The following is an 18256-nucleotide window of genomic DNA, read 5'->3' on the forward strand; positions in this document are numbered from 1 at the left end:
AAAAATGTATTTCACATAAACTTTCTCCATTACATTGCATTAAAAAGCCTGTATATATTTATATGTGTAAAATAAACCTGTTTTATTGCAATAAATTAATTTTATTCTGTTAAAAACTTCTATTAAAACACATTTTGGATGAGTATGATATTTACTTTGTAATTGGGTAAATCTGGCCTGTTTAAAAATAAGCCTTTGGCTATAACTGGATTGTCTACAAAAACTGATTTCAGTTGAAACATGTCATGTTGAAAGTTACGTCTATCTCTAAAAAGTTTTTATATCCTGAACAAATGCCTAAAATTAGAACACTGGGCTAAAAATATAAGTTTGTTAAGCTTCTCTTTTCCCCAAGGTAGTTAGAAAAAACAGTTTGACAGACTTTCAAAAATGGAGAAGCAAGTTGATAGGAATTTCAGCCAAAATTTAATCATGCTTCTGTATTTCAAAGGTCAAATAGTTGTGTTTTTTTTTTTTGAGTAGTATTTGACTTTTTCTAAGTGAAGCAAGTATTTTTAGCTCACTTTCTTCTGTAATAATACAAATATGTGGTGGCTTTTTCCCACTGAGCTTGTAAATCTTAGCTAATCTGGGATGCACTGAGTCAGAGCTATCTGCACTATAAGTAAAACCAATGGTCCCAGCTTGGTATGGAGGAAACTTTCCAGGATGGTTTATAAAGGGAAACACAAGTTTGCCTGCTTTATATAGTATACTTTCAGGGACTCAGGACCTAGCCATAAGCCATGACCTTTTTCATATTGCCCTCCTTTCATTTAAATAGTAGTATTACTTTTCATAGGGTAAAAAGACACTTTAAGATAATATGACTGGTAGTTAAAAGTATTTTGGCCCCATGTAAAATAGGTTTTTGGGTTCCTATCATTTAGAAAATGAGAAAGACGACAGAGGTACTCAGTAGTCTAGGAACATTTAGAACATTTCTAGGTTATTCAGTTCTTGTATCCAAGAGAACTGAAAGCATGTATCTACACCAAGTCACATAACTCAGAAACAACTCACATGTCTATCAATTGGTGAGTGGATGAAATAGTTCTAGTATATCCCTATAATGGGATGCTAGTTAGCAATAAAAATGAAAGGACTACAGATGCAACATGAATGAATGATTTTAAAAACAATAACGCTAGGTGAGAAAGTTATGATTCCATTTACAGAAAATGCAAAAAATGCATGCCAACTTTAATTATACTCTGAAAGCAATTTTTGTCTTTTAGCAGATACTAAGCTATGTAAGATTATATACATTTTTGAATAATATATAGCACCTAAGTGAAGCCTACTCTACCCCATAATCAAAAGGAAGGTCAGTTAAGTAGAAATCCAAATTTAGAACTGGAGAATAACTCTAAAAACATACATTCTATACATAGTTTGTTTTGATGATAGTTTATGACAAAAAGTTCCAAAAATAGGGAAGAAAAGCCATTTCTTCCAACTATTTTAAGACAGGCCCTGCCTTATCCCATTTTCTAACACAGCTTTAAACAGTCACAGATATTTCATTATGTCTGAAGTTATTAAAACATTCAGCCAATGTTTAGAATGTTTTTTGTTTTTTAATGTTTGGGCTATTTACCTAAGTATCTTCAGCTTCAGAAACATTTTTGACTGGAAAATGTGCATACATGGATTTGGGGATAGTTATAATAACTGTATGATAACCCTAAATTCTGAAAAGTAATATCCATAATAGATTTGCAGTTTGGTGTGCCCAGCATTACCTTGAGAGTCACACTCTTTCTAGGTCTTTTGCATTACTTAGTAAAGTAATAGAAGTCATTATGGCATTCTTCAAATTATGTTGACAAGAAAAGGAAAAGGAAAAGGAAAAGGAAGGAAAGGAAAAAGGAAAGGAAAGGAAAGGAAAGGAAAGGAAAGGAAAGGAAAGGAAAGGAAAGGAAAGGAAAGGAAAGGAAAGGAAAGGAAAGGAAAGGAAGAGAGAAAGAAAGAGAGGGAAAGAAACCTATTCAAGTATACAGGGTATGAGGCTAAATCTCCTACCACCCCTAAAAGATTTCAAACATGTCCATTAAAAATAAAATATAAAATTGTCACAAGAAAATACCTGAATGAATCTATAGTTTATATTCAATATCAGGGCTTCTAAAAGAAGAGAGATAATCTTGGGGAAAGTGTTAATTGAATCCTGAAACTGCTTTTCCAGCATCTGCTAATAAGAAAGAAATTCAGGGGGGAAAAAAGATCGATGGGGCCCTGGCTGGTGTGGTTCAGTGGATTGAGCACCAGTCTGAGAACCAAAGGGTGGCTGGTTCGATTCCCAGTCAGGGCACATGCCTGGGTTGCAGGCCAAGGCCCCAGTAGGGGACATGTGAGGGGCAACCACACATTGATGTTTCTCTTCCTCTCTTTCTCCCTTCCTTCCCCTCTCTCTAAAAATAAATTAAAAAAAAAAAGACCGATGGCATTTTTTTTCCACAGGGCTGAAGAGTGGTAAAATTATGGATATCTGAATCTCTGTACCATTGTGGGTTAATGATGTAGTACAGTATCTCCAACAGTAATACTGTGGGTTTCATCACTCATTAAACCAGTGACTGATCTAATGTATATTTATTACTCCTCATAAGGAATGGCAACTACGCAATATTTATTAGTTATAAATAGTTATAGTTATAATTTCTAGAAGATTGAAGCAAGTATTTGCTCATAAAAAGTATTTGTATACAACAATCATATCTATTTTCTGGGAAGTTTCAAGAATTCTGATGAGGCCACTTAGGGATGAGTTTTCACCTAGGTTTTACAAGGGAAAAAGAGAACCTCCACTGGTAAGAGGTCAGAAGAAAAGCCTGTGAGTAAAATTGTGGCAACAATACAGAAGACAGAACTTAGCAGAAGGAAGAGTAAACTGGCTAAATCAGCTTACTGACCACAGACCATGAGCCAGGTTGCAGAGTTTAGACTAATATAATAGGTATTGGGAAACCACAGGTATTAAGAACCACATTCTTAAAAGAGAAGGTAAAAAAACATTCATGCTCAAGGCCAACTATTTTTCCTTAAAGTGTCTGTTTCAAAAGACCCTGAAACAGAAAATGGGATGCATTCTCAACCCACTCTCTGTAAAGGTCTCCAATTTACAAAGGCGCAATTGATGTATTAACAAACATGTAAGTAGAAAATTAAGCATTCTGTGCTCCATCTCACAGAGCAAAGATGCTATTTATAGTTTCAAAGTTTTCCTGAGAATAGAAATTACTTTTGAAACACAAAATAGTGAATAATCAAAATGAAATAAAAAGTTTCAAGCTCTATGAAATCAAGATTCTCTAAAGTTCTGCAAACAAACCCTAACATATTAAAGTGATAATTTCCATCTTTAACTAAGACATTCTTCTACCTTTAAAGTTGTCTTAATTTTTCAAAATTTTGTGTTAACCTTACCTATGCTGACATTAGTTTACATGACTGAGAATCCTACAATACAGACATGTTTTGTTAATTTTATTAGAAAGTATTGGGTTGGCCAAAAAGCCTGCTGTTTTTTTCTGTACAATAGCTCTAGTAGTGCTTAGTTGTCTTTAACTTCATTTGAAACAATTTTGTTAGATTACATAATGATAGCTGTCATACCAGGATACATTAAAAATAAAAAACATCAAAATTGTTAATTTTTGTGCAGCCATTTTAATATTTAAGATGGAAGATGATATGCAACATTTTTGGCATATTATGCTCTATTATTTCAAGAGAGGTAAAAATGCAAAAGAAAAGCAAAATAAATTTGTGCAGTATATGGAGAAGGTTCTGTGACTGAATGTGTCAAAAGGAGTTTGTGAAGTTTCTTGATACTACTGACATTTTGGCCAAATAATTCTTGGCTGTAAGGTTGTCTTATGCACTGGAAGATGTTTTAGCAGCACCCTGGCCTCCACCCAGTAGAAGCCAGTAACAGGAGACAGCCAACATACTCAAAATATCCAAATCAATAAAGTTATTGGTGAAAATGAAAAATGTGTGTTTTATGTTGTGGAACACATGTAGTGAATGGACTTTTTGGCCAAGTTAACACTTAAAGACAGCCTTTGAAATGAGTCATGTGTAAACATTTTAAAATTTGGTTCCTTCTCACATCCCAAAGCATATGAGGTACAGAATTATAAAATAACAACACTGATTTCTCATTGCTTGTTAACTCACCTGCACTAATTTCTATTAGAAAAGTAAAAAATAAACTTTAAACAACAGGGCCAGGCACTCGTATTGAATGGACCCATCCACTTTTCTCTATTATTCCTCTATGGTACTACATTTTCTTCCTTGAGAATGCAAAAGCTCTTCCTGAGTTTCTTGGTTTTCCTGGTAACCTTATCTAAAGCCATCTTCACTTAAAATATGACCCTTCTTTGTGAAATCTTTCCTGACATCTACCTTAAGGTCATCTAGAAAATATATAGGATGAGAAAAACACAAATGCTTGCTTCACACAAATACTAATATATTCCATGTATGTGAGCTACTCCAAATTTAACTCTATACTGGAATTTCAAACATTCATTGACATTTTCACAATTATGCCAATGACAACTAAAATTTATATAACAAGTCAATATTTTATTTTCTAGCAAATGCAATGTTGGTTTAAAAAACTATCTTGTTTAGGCTGCTTGTTCTTAGATAAATCTAAGAAATCAACCCTGCATTTTCAATAGCACATAAATTGAATAGAATTTTATTACTTATAAGGCTTAATTTTCCTAAAATTTTAGTAGTAAAAAAAGTAACTAAGGCTCTGACTGGGTAGCTCAGCTGGTTAGAGTGTCATCCCAATACACCATGGTTGCAGGTTCGATCCCTGTCAGGGCACATACAAGTATCAACCTGTGAATGCATTAGGTGGAACAACAAACTGATCTCTCTCTTTCTCATCAATACATTAAAAAGATACATATCATTTAAAAAAAAGAATTGATGAGAATTTTAGTAAGAGTCACTATTTACACTTATACTCAAGTATGAAATAAAAATCCAGAAATGCTTAATTTTTAAAATCAGATTTAAGGTATAAAATCTCAGATTGGGGAAAAAAATATAAGCAACTTCGAAACACTTTTGGCATGTTATGTAATTTTTGCTCCTATGTTAGTTTCCACCTCATTTAGCATAAATAAAAGCCTTTTTTCAAAAACACTTCAGAGAAAAAGCATGGGAAAAAAAGTCTTCAATATATAAAGATCCAATGCTGTGATGTTCTTCCCAGACAAATGTAGTTATTAGTGGCCCTCATTCCAAGAATGCCTGTGTTCTCTGCTTTAGCAAAGATGACTTCTGAGTTATTCCCTTACTTGATCTCTTGATTAAAAGAGGCATTAATGAGATAAAGAGCAGAGTTTTTCCTCTCACAAAATTAACTGGTTTCTGAGTATGGTATCTGACTTTCTCAGCACAGTGCTCCAATGGACAAGTTAACGGTACCCAAAATGAGCGAAATTCTGCCAACTCTCACTTCTACAGCTGATTCTAACACAATGTACTTAACTTAGCCTAGTACAGAAGAGCCACATATCATATGAGGTATTTAGGGCTGCTTCTGCCCACCTGAGAAAAGTACACTGATCCCCAACCTCATTCCTTCAAATCCTGTGAACACTAAACACAGAATTTCTTTGGTTTCAAGAATGAGTTTCTTCACACAAGTCAGACAAGTGCCTGTGTTAGAAGGAAAATGGCCATAATCTTTCCCTCTAAATCAGATACCTTCACAACCACTGCTTTCTGGTTCATCAGGGAGAAACACGTTGATAAATGCCAACAAAGAAACCCAACACTACCCAGGCAGATCCTTTTCTTACAGTCATTTTGATATTCTTCCTTTAGAATGTCCACTGGAAAAAAAATGTTTCCTTTTCTAACAGCATCATTATGACTCTTAATAAAATTTCCTATAGTAGCCTATCCAAGTAATTAATTCATGTGGTTACTGTTAAAATTACTAATTTAATACTATTTTAAGCTACACAATATAAAAATCAGACTTCAAGTCTAACAGAACGTACAATGGAGACATAATACACTTCAAATGTGGAATAAAAAAGGGCCTCCGTGGAATCAAAACGAATACTAGCAGCTCTACCGGAGGAGTAGGAAGGGAGCAGACAGTGCAGACTTTCTGGGAAGAGCAGTATCATCTTGGTAGAAAGATGGTTCAAAGTTACATTCTACGCTAATCTTCAGTGAGGACAGGCCTCAGGAGCACAAGTTTCTCTCCTTCCTAACATCTTTTTCTTTTTAATGCTAAAACATCAGATAAGAGCCTACCTGACATTTTGGAGAATTTGCTGTGCTGGGACTGATATTCCGCATTGCCTAAGAGTAAAAAATAAGATGGATAAAAATTACTTTAAGCCACATGGTTTGGCTATGTAGGCTGATTTACAAATTGCATCCAGACATATCACCATAGCACAGAAATCCCAAGCTACCCCAAGAAGCAGCAGACTGACGAAGACAGGAGCCAAAGGAGTCACCACAAAACAAACTGCACCTTCTGAAATGTTGAACAGCACTGAGGATAGGACAGCAAGACTTTAGGTGTCAGGACTCAAAACAAAATTTGATATTGGCCAAGTAGGTTCTTTGCTTCTGAGTATTAGATGAAGCAGGAAAAATATAATTTGATGTTTTAGTGATAAGAAAAACTGTCAATGGAAGAAGTTCACAGGAAGCAAAAAGACTTAAGATATACTGAATTTATGCTGATTGCTAAAAAACAAAAACAAAAATACCCTTAAAATATAGACTATTAGTGTAAGAACAGAGCAGGTCTGTCATTCAATGTAAGAAAAAGACAACACAGATGGCAGTAAAGAAGAAACAGAGTAAGAAGTTACCTTTACAGGAAGTGAAGCTATTCTGTCAAGGACCCATCACCCAGAGTAAGAGTGAAAATAAAACTTAGAAAAATTCTTTGGAAGGAAGAGTTTTATAAGTAGCAGCATTTTGCCCACCAAAACAACAAAAAACGAACCAGGGTAATCTACAGCATACAACAAAATGACAAATGGCCCTTTCTAGACTTTACAAATAAAAACAATAAAAATCATTTTTCTTAATAAGATTTCTTGGTTTTCATAGTCTTCAATTCATGTATGAAGCTAATACTTATATTAACTTAGGCCATCAGTAGCAACAAAATGAGAAGCAAGCAATGAAAACAGGCGGTGTAAAACATACTCTTAAATTGCTTTATTTCTTCTAATAGCTACATAATTATATTCTTGATGGTGTTCCCTTGTTCTAACAATAAAATTTTATTTAAGTGAGAAATTTTTTTTTTGTACTAACTTGTTAGAAAGTCAGAGTTACAGCAACTGGTTAATATGCTTCCTGTCCCCACCTTCTTAATGGTAGATAAAGAAATCTCTCTTTCAAGACTACTTCCTGACATCATACTGGCACAAACCCTCTTGCTCCTATCGGGGCCACCTTTGGTGCCAACCACACACACTATTACTGCACTGAGAGACTACTGGAGCACAAACAGTTTAAAGGTGAGCCTATCTGGGATTTCATGGTTTAGTTTAATTCCTCAGGTACCAGTTCCTCAAATCCCAAATCAGAGTTCAATGACTTTATCAAGTTCATGCATTCCATTAATACTCCAGTGATACTTTTAAAATATAGCCCTCATTAAAAAAAAAAAAAAAGTACCTTGTTTAAATGCCTACTTCCTGGTAACAGAAATGTAAATGTAGAGTATTGTAATTTTTTAATGTCTACCCTTAGTATGCTATGATTTAGGTGTGTGTGTAGGGGGAGTATGGATACATGTATTTAATGTCTGTAAACAGATAGAGTGTCTCTGAAAAGAAAAAAAGATCACAACCCCATTATTCAACTTAGACTTTACCACTCTCAATCAAGATAAAGGAAAAATGAATTTTTTTTGATGAGGGATTATCCATTCTTATAGAACATAAAGACTAATACTACTTTCTGAAAGAAAACTGATGGAAAGGTCATAAAAAGTTTCAAGATTTCTAATTCCTTATTCTTCCCAATATTAAAAAAAAAATCCATAAGCAGGTAATTTTAAGGCACTTTGGGACCATCCAAACTTAAGATAACTTGTATCATGCTTTAAATAAAACATCATTGATTTAGCAATACTGAAAGATATTTGTCATATGAGAAATATCATATTAGTGTATTCCTCCAGAAAAATAATTCATTTAAAGTAAAAGATATTTTTCCCCAAGTGATGTCTCAGAGTTTCCCCCTTACTGAAATCTTCAGAAGTATAGTGATCTACAATTCCATGTACATTAGAGGAAACAGCCTTGCTTCCTGAAATTTTTGCTTGGTGCCATGAGCATGCCAAACCATTTCTTTGTGATACAGATTTACATGTTACAGCCCATGTAATCAAAAGCCAGTCAAGCAACTAAACTAAGACAAGGACAGAGCTGGCTAGACTGTTTCTGTGTTACTCTGGTTTTAGAGAAACAACATTCCTCTAACTAATAAATGCTAAAATGAAATACACCCAACTTCATGTAGGAAAACAGACCCCAAAAAGTGGAAGGCTGGTCTCTAACCTGTGGCCTCACCTGCCGAAGCAGTTCTTGCTGCTTCAGTCGTAGTCTCTCTTTCTCCATCTGCAGCTGCTGCAGCCGCATCTGTTGCTGCTGGTTGGAGTTGCCACCACCCATGACTCCTCCCTGAGGGCTCTGGGGAGCCAGAGGTGGTGGCTGTTTCACTGGAGCACTTTGACTGATTCTCTGGTTCATGGCTGAAATGAAACAAAAGATCTGTCCTAAACAACTAGCCAAGGAAAAGGATATTTAGTTATTCAAAGCAATTAGGGATATTTAACTTAGTCTTTTCTGTAGTGAGACTGGAAATAACCTAAAAATCCATCAATGATACAATGATTACATTAATTTATCGTTACTGTTATTGTCATCATTGTTCTTACAAGCTGTGAGGCAGATACAGAGAAAAGAAACAAGAGGTAGCTCTAATATGCAACAAGCAACATGGAACAGTCTGAGACATATGAAGTGCGGAGCAGTGCAAAAAAAAAAAAAGCTGGGGGGGGAGTACCCATTACACGCATGTCCAGAGACTATGAACTGAAGAACAGCCAAGAAGCATTAATGTATGCTGGCTCTAGAGTTGGGAAACTGGGTAACTAGCGGACTGAGTTGAAGAGAGACGTTTTTGGTAACTTGTTGAAGTTTGAATGGGGTGACTACATTGCTTATTACAAAACATGAATATATATTTAATTAAAAGATGTATCTCCTAAAGCAAGTGAGACAAAACATTCTGAGCAATAAAGCCCATCAAAACGATGAATCTTTAATACATCCTAAAATACATGCACACTTCTAATAAAGCAAGTAGATTATAATGATCTGATGCATACTACTAATAAAATAAGCCTACAAACACCTGGATGACAGAGATCTGTCTCATTCAACACAGGACCCCCATACAGACCAGGTAGTCCCTGTTTTTTCAGTTGAACCTAAATTACACCATTTGACAATTAGAAATGGACTGGATTCTTACACTAGTGAATTTCGGTCACTGATCAAACTGGATTCTGGTGACCTCAACAAGCAGATGGAAGCTTTACTGTATGAAAATGTTAAAAATGATATATGCATCACATGTTCAGACATTCAATTTTTTAAGGTCAAATGTTGGGTCACAATTTCTCATAAGTGTTTAATGTATCCCGATGGAAGAAAACTTGAGGCTCAAACAACTTCATAAATATTCAAGGAAGAAATAATACCAATCTTATACAACCTTTTCCAGAGAATAGCAAAGAAGGAATACTCCACAATGTTTTTATGAGGCTAGTATAATCCTGTTACCTTAAGAAGAACATTAGAAGAAAGTCAAGTCACAAAACTATCTGTCTCATGAACCTTACTACTAAAATCTGAAATAACATGCACTGCAGCTCTTGTGACTTAACTGGCCTTCCAGGCACAGAGAGTGAACTCCCTGTGTTGACTTTTCACACGCCTTCTTCTGTTCCACAGAGAACACCTGGTAAATGCTAACTTTATTTTTTTAAAGCCTCACTTGAAGTACTGATTTTAAAGAAAGGGGAGGGAGAGACAAAGGGGAGAGAGTGGGGAAGGGAAAGGGAGAGAGAAACATCGACTGGTTGCTTTCCACACACATCCTGACTAGGGATCAAACCTACAACTTTTTGGTGCACGGTAACAATGTTCCTACCAACTGAACCATGCAGCCAGGGCATGCTACTTTTTCCTGGAGAATTTTTAGTTTACTTAAGCAACCTCTCTAGCTTTTCCCAGAGTCCATTATGAACATTAAGAATTATCTAACCTCTAGCCTTTTCCAGTTTGTCTACTGACATTTCTCACCTGACAATAATTTTTTATTTATAAATTTGAATACTCTCTTAGACTGAAGCACTACAGGAGTGGGGAGAATATTCTAATCACATATATCCTCAATGCCTAGACCAGGGTCTGGCACAAAGTTTGTGCTAAAAAACCACTAAAACGTTCCTAAGTTGAGTATTCACTGAGGCAGCTATTTAAGATAGGACAATATAGAAATCCGACCAATTTCCCTTTAAACTGACAAACTCTTCTGAGTCCAGTGTGGTATCAGTAAGAACCAAGGATACTAGAAGAAAAATTACAGACCAAACCTCTCTCAGATGCTTTCATTCAATTCAACCTACTAACTTTTCAGATTGTTTTTTATTTTGGGGGTCATTTTTTTGGCCCTTAATTTATTAGATGTACACAGTCAAATCACTCTAGTTAAAAGTCACCTGAAATAATTCTCTGCATGATTCAGCCGCCAACTCATTATACTCTTTACTTGTGACATTTTGCTTTTGAATTTTAGAGACTTACCTTACTTCCCACCCACCATCCTCCCACACTCAAGAGGTAATTGTTACCATTTTGTTTATTCTATTTTTAAAAATCTAAGCAAACACACAGACTTCTTAGATAAACAGTATTCTGTAAATACTTTATTCCACTTCACCTTTTTCTATCTAATAATGTATTTGTGAGGTTACTCCAAAGCTATATATAGTTTCCCTCATTTTCTTTTTAAAATAGCTGATTAGTAAAGTATTCCATTCTATTCCATTAGGTTTATACTATTACTAAATAGCACCAAACAGAAGTTCACACATACATAATTTTATATTTTTGCTACTGTATCTTTGGGATAGAGTCCTAAATCAGAGAGATTGCCGAGTTAATAGCTAAAAACTAAGTAACATTGCCAAACCGCCCCCTCCTTCCCACACATATGGGGGTTTTACTTTGTTGTGTTCCTACCAGTAATATACAAAGAGTGCCTCTTTATTCATCAAACCTTGCCAAACTTCTGGATTTTTGCCATTCTGAATGATGAGAAATGGTTCCACAGTACAATTTCATTTTGCTATGTCTTATAGGGTTGGCCAAAAATGTCTATTCAGTTTAGTCCGTAAAATAAGACACATTTTTCATTTCACCAATAACTACTGATTAGGACATTTTGAGTATGTCAGCTATCTCCTATGTGGTTTAACATCGATTGTTCTCAATTCATGTTTCAATTTGATTGCCACCCACTTCAACTGGTCTACCCAACCATGAAGCGATGTCCAGTGAGAAATCTCCAGCACCAAACTTTGTAAACCACTTTTGACACATTTGATCAGCTGCAGCACCTTCTTCATCTACTACACAAATCTTTTTCTGCGTTTCAGTTGCGTTTTTATCTTTCTTGAAATAAAGCCTAATATGCCAAAAATGTTGCTTATTTTCTTCCGTTTTCAGTATTAAAATGGCTACACAAAAATTTAACAATTTTGGTAAGTTTTTAAAGAAATGCATGATGATATGACAGTTGTCACAATACAATCTAACAACTGTTTTGACAGACGTTAAAGACAACTAAATGCTACGAGAGCCAACTTACAGAGAAAACAAACACATTTTTTGGCCAACCCAGCATTACAAGAGTTTGGTCAACTTCCACGTTTTAAAGGCCCATTTGCATTTTTTGTATGAATTGTTTACCTTCTACTACAGGCTACTGAAATCTTTATATACTAGGGATAAAAAAAAAAAAAAAAACCTCTGTCATACATAAGTTAAAAATAATTTCCCTCAGCTTACTGTCTTTTTAGTTTATTTTTCCATAAGTTTATTTTTTTAAGTAAGTCAAATTCATCAATATTTTCTGAAATCTGAACTAGTTTCCACTACTCCCAGGTGACAAATTAACCAATTTTGAAATTCAAAACTAATGGCTCCACTTTATACACTGTATATGTATTTATTTGGCAGTTTAATTCCTTTGGAATTTATACTGGTGTATGGCATGAATGGATCTAACTTTATCTTCATGACTATCCATGATTCCAGACACTGCTCATGTAAAGTATATCCTTTCTCCAATTATCTTTATCAGATTAAATTTCCATATTTTGTTGTTTTATTTCTGGATTTTCTATCCTGGTCATTAATCTAACTACTCTTACACTTGATACCACACTTTCAATTACAACTTTTATGTTTTAACAGCTGGTAAGGCAAGTTATTTATTTATTTGTTTGTTTGTTTATTTATTTATTTATCGAAGCCAACTTTTTACTATTGGGATCTAATGTTAGTGCATGTGATTAAAAGACTATGGTTTGTATATTGATTTTTGAAATTTATGACTAGACAAGTAGTCAACCCTTGCTTTTATATTAGGATAAAGCAAGTCAGTTCTACACATGGTTTTTATAGTTCGGCCTGTTTCTATACTTCCTTCTTTGTTCTTAACCATGAGTTCCTGATATCCTCAGGAGCTGAATGGCCCCTAAACTTGGCAGGCCACTAGTCCTGTCCTTGCTCACTGGTTTGTGTGGTTTTATTTTCTGACCCGCAGAGATTATGACTCTAAGTTATGTCTTTTTGGTTATCTCTTGCAAATATTTTGTCTGGAAGAGCAGAGAAGGGATGTCATAAAATGACTCACTACTCCATATTGCTCAAAGCCTTCTTACTCTCTTATATGGAAAACAAGGTCAGACTTATTTATGAAATGTCTTTACAAAGAACAAATGGCAAAAGCTTTCACAATTATGGTTTATAACGTAGTATTTTACAGGGGAATGTAAAGGGAAAAAGCCAAAAATATACAACAGCTAACATTTGCCAGGCACCAACCAACAACCTCATTCAACGCAACGTGCTTGTATCTACCTATCACCAACGTTATTAAATGCACAAACACAGGCACTGTAGTACGATTTAAAAAATATGTCCTGTAGAGGCAAACAGATCACAATTAGAGTTGAACACAACCAATTCAGTACTTCATCTAATTTTGTTTCCTCTATTCCATAAATGTTACTGAACTCCCTTTTCCAGAATAGTTCCTTTTAAACTTTAAGATTAGTACTCCTACAGATAATCATTGAGGCTTGAATTCCCATACCTCCTAAACCTCCTCCCACTTTACCATGATGCTCACGGTTTCAAAGAATTCTATGATTCACAAAGATACGTACATTTATCTGTCCTGTAAGATCTAAATGGAAAAAAATGGGTGGTATAGACTGAGTCTTAGCTCAACCCCCCCCAGGGATCCTTCTTTTTTGATGAAACATGTTCCTGACATTCCAGGACACTCAACGTGTTTCCCACAGAGATGTTTGTACACATTGTGCTATGTCAATTTTGATAATATGAATTAAATACAAATTGAGAGGCTGATCTAAGAATCCACCACATACATTGATCATCTCATAGTCTGAGGTCTAGGGTAAACAACTATATTGGGGAAAAAATGTTTTCAGTTCCAAATTAAATAAATAAAATTGAAAAAAAAATAACTGCTAGGAAATAGCTCATTAGTAAGTTCAACAGTGTTGGAACTGCTAAAACATGATTGACTTCAAAACAGATTCTAGAGCTTTACACTGTTAAACATTTTACATATTTAGAAACATTCTCAGCTTTCGATTTAGGATTTTCATTAAATACTACAGCATTTAATAAATTAATAAAATATATATTCCTTGTGAAAGCTAATTGGACAATAATAAGGTTGCATGAAAATAAAGAGGTGAATATCCTCTGCTTCCCAACCTTTTCCCCAGGATTAGAAACCATAAGCAGCCATCACTAATGACAGTGACCAATGCTGATGGCATACCAAATTAGTAAAGTCTTTTGCAAATCTAGGTTTATCTGACTATCCCAAACCACAGAGAGGTAAAAAGAGGGTATCTAAAGATTAAAAAATAACTCTGTATAACTGAACAGAAATTCCCACAAAATACGCAACAGCAACAGCCTCTCTGGCTAATAAATGGAGAACATTTTAGGACCTAAATGTTGTGTTTACCTACATGCTGTTACCTATGGATACAAGCAGTGCTACAAGGTTTCCATATAAAGAGCACCCTGGTAGATGACCAATTCTAACCTTGTTTATCTACTGAAGCTGGGATTTATCCCTCTCCAGAAGCATCCTGTTCTTTACCTTCTGAATATATCTCAAGCATTTCAAACAAAGCACAGAGCAGTGCACCCACATGGGGTGCAGCAGAGACCTCACAAGCAGGCATGAAACAAAACAGGCTTTGTTTCCTGGGGAAAGCGGGTAGGGCAGTTAGAAAAGAAAAAGCATTACCAACTTCTTCCCCTCCATGATCAGCTACTGAAAATCAATGTTTCCAGTTTTAATAAAATTTCTAAAAGGCAAAGAGAAAAAAGGTCCCTAAAATATGACAGTTTAAAAAACTTCACATGCTATGTTTTAAAATTTGGGTTCTGGCAGCCTGGACTATGAAATAATAACCGTTTCAGGTTTTACTTACATCAATCCTGACAACTTTATGGTAGCAAACCATCTACTCAGCAGTTACAGAAAAAGAAGAGACCACCTTCTCTAAAAGTAAGTAGGTCATCACCATGGGTCTCTCCCCAGATTTCATTCTAAACATCTGAGTTGTGAAACTTCAGGTAATTTTTAGATTTACATAATTTGTAACCTCAACCTTGGAATAGTACAAAGAACTACAGATCTGGTAATCAAAACTAAGCTTTAGGATGAGAAATTGAATCCTGAGAGATAAAATATAAATTTAAATTAGAAATAATTGAGTATAAATTTAAAACCAGAAATAATTTTGGAACTTTTGAAACATTATTTTTAACAAATCTCCCATAATGAAAAAAAAAGCACTTTTTTACTCCATTGTCAAGTCTCAGACACTACATTTTAACATACTAACATGGCTCTATTAGTTTGTTTATAACACTTAAAACAAATTTTAGGTTCTTCCCAGACCTACAAGGGTACTAAGGACTGTAAAATAGTAGATGTATTAAAAGAAATGAATGCTTTTCTAAAAACACAAATAGGCCATCTGTCAGTCTTAAAATAGTAAACATAAAACACAAAACACCCTGTGCTAAGTAAGTGTTCACTACATGACCTAGGGAACTGAATCATCTACTATTCACGCAACTTACATACATATTTAAATATAAAGTGATGGCTCTTCAGTGAAAGTTCACACTATTTTATTCACACTGAAAACCTGTCTCTTACAAGAGGAGCAAAAGACCAGGGTCCTAATCTAATAACTGATTATATCTTTTTATACTAATATGCAAAAGATGTTTCCCAACACTTGATGACAATGCCATGTCAGGAATGATTTTTTAAAAAATGTTTTACTGAGATATTTCACAAACTGTAAAATTCACTCTTAACAGTTTTACATATTTATAGAGTTCTGCAACCATCACCACTAATCTAATTTCTGAACATTTTCATCACCCTGAAAAGAAACCCCATGTCCTTAGCAGGACACTTCCTATTGCCCTTTACCCAGTCTCTGGCAACCATGAATTAGTCTCTATGGAGTTGCCTGTTCTGGACATGTCATATGAATGGAATCAAACGATATATGCCCTTGTGTGACTGGCTTGTTTCAAACAGCATGTTTTCAAGATTCATCCTTGTTGTGGTATCAGCCTTTCATTCCTATTTATTGGCAAGTAATATTCCATTGTATGGGTATACCGCATTTTGTTAGTCCATTTAGCAACTGATGGACATTTGTGTTATTTTTATGTTTTGGCTATTGATGCTCTAAATATTCATGTACAGGTTTTTGTGTAGATACGTATTTTCAGGTTTTTTGAATATATATCTAGGAATGGAATTTGCTAGGTCATATGGTATCTCTCTAACATCCTGAGGAACTGCCAAACTCTTCCAAAGTAGCTGCATCATTTTTTCAATTACACCAGCAATGTATGAGCATTCCAGTTTCTTCATAGTCTAGTAAACATTTATTATTGTCTCTTTGGTTTTAGTCATCCTACTGGGAATAAAGGGGTAGGTATCTCGTTGCTTTGCGTTATGTGCTAACAGTTCACCTCCTTTATGACTTTAAGTCTTGTCATAAACAAAGGAATCTCTCTCCCCCACACTTTACACTTCTCTCCCTTTCAAAGCAACAACCTCAGAGCCCCAGAATTGGTTTAAAAGTATAGCAGGTCCTCAGAAAACCAATGTCATTTTGTTATAATGTTGATAAGATGCTGTAGGAACTTAACTCTTGTTTGTATCAGTTAGCCTATGGTAAAAGTGATTTCCTTGTAGTCATTTCACTTAGAGTCACAGAACCTAGAGACCACTTAACTATGTTGAGAAATACAAAAAACATCATTATTTTAGTCAATTTCTTCTTAATTCAACTGTCTATCAAAAGACTAGCATGAAAATTCATTATAATGGTATTTTTCAAACAATACAATTATGGATGGAGCTTTAAAAAAAACTTAGGAGAACATTTTCTCCTCATCACCTCATCAAGCATTTTGGGGCAGGACTCTGAGGTTGCTAAATGAGGTGAGGAGGAGAAGGGAAAAAGTATTCTAACTAGCCTTCAAGCTTTCTGACCCCCGAGTACAGCCATGTTTTTTTTCTTCTACTATGAAAATAAAGTTTAAAGTCTAGTTTGGAGAGAAAGTTCAGATAATAAGACTACGATCTAAAGAGAAAAGTAAGAATTATATTTTAAAATAAACCTGCCACCAAGAATTCATGTTAGTGAGTAAATAGTTCTATTAATAATAGCTTTATTCATGATTACATGTTATCTATTACTATTAATGCTCTTTCACAGAGGAAGTTATAATTTAGAAGAGATGCATATCTTAATGTTTACAAATAAGCAAAAAAGATGGTTCTTTTATACAGTCAAAATATGATAGACTTTTTCTCATCCTTTAATGTCCCTCTTCCAAATAGCCTTCCCCAGCCACAGATACTCAAGCAGGTTTCTTCCAACCCACATTATTCTCTTTCATGGCACCTTGTTTATTACCCTTCATTGTATTGAACATATTTTGTAATGATTTATTTGTCTAGTAGCCTGCAACCCCTTCCCTGATGGGGTTAAGTATAGTGCCTGGTACATAACTGGCACTCAAATATCTGTTGAATGAGTGAATGAGTAAATAAGTACTGAAATAGTTTCTATCCCTAGTTAGTAGGACACTATTAGTAATGCACAGAAGAATCTCCAAGTTGAAGCAAGTCCAGAATGAGTTCTAAAATGACCTCAGCAACCAGGGTAGCAGAACAAAATGAGTATAAAACAAAACAAAAAATACGAACCAGTCTCCTTTCTAAATCATTCTGATTCATTTCAACAGAAATCTATTTGACTTATCCCTTGGGAAGTCTATATAACGGCTTTCTCTGCTTCTTGTATCTGAATCTCTGGGTTGGCACCAAAAGTGGCATCACCAAATGGCTCTTTTCTTCAGCACACTTTATAAAATACTTGCTATTAATGCAGAGTTGATACAAATATAACTTGCAACTAATTTTTAAAAGAAAATTACATTAAAGTTTTAGTAACACAAATAAACCATTAATATAAATTATCATCCACAACTTTGGTGATCTTAAGCTTTCAAGTTAAAAAATTCTGTATGAGTAAATTTTGTAAACAAAGACACTTATTTCTTTGCTATACAATTATCTGCATAATCGAATTATTGTCAAGTAGAAACTACATACTAATTGAACTTCATTAACACATCTACTCACCCTTGGCAAGTAGAGAGATTGCTTACCATGATCAATAAACTATTTTGGCACAATCCTCCTGAATTTAATACAGATTAAAAAAAGACAAAGTAGAAAACTGCAAACCTCAAGTATTAAACTAATTTTGATATTCTAT

General features: G+C 34.7%; 1 protein-coding gene across 13 annotated transcripts in view; it reads right to left on the bottom strand.

Annotated features, from left to right (window-relative positions):
• YAP1 (Yes1 associated transcriptional regulator) overlaps positions 1-18256 on the bottom strand; it is a 120185-nt gene that overhangs the window by 15501 nt on the left and 86428 nt on the right. For 4 of the 13 annotated variants that reach the window (XM_045817952.1, XM_045817948.1, XM_045817939.1 and 1 more), the window contains 2 exons: positions 8583-8776; positions 6304-6351 (listed from right to left, as the gene is read on the bottom strand). In XM_045817952.1, the coding sequence (XP_045673908.1) occupies positions 6304-6351; positions 8583-8776 (242 nt within the window). The remainder of the gene's footprint in view (positions 1-6303; positions 6352-8582; positions 8777-18256) is intronic. The other 9 variants (XM_045817949.1, XM_045817941.1, XM_045817942.1 and 6 more) reach the window with 3 other exon arrangements.

The sequence above is a fragment of the Phyllostomus hastatus genome, unplaced genomic scaffold, assembly GCF_019186645.2.
Source record: "Phyllostomus hastatus isolate PE091 unplaced genomic scaffold, TTU_PhHast_1.1 phas_scaffold_317, whole genome shotgun sequence".
Classification (NCBI taxonomy): Eukaryota; Metazoa; Chordata; class Mammalia; order Chiroptera; family Phyllostomidae; genus Phyllostomus; species Phyllostomus hastatus.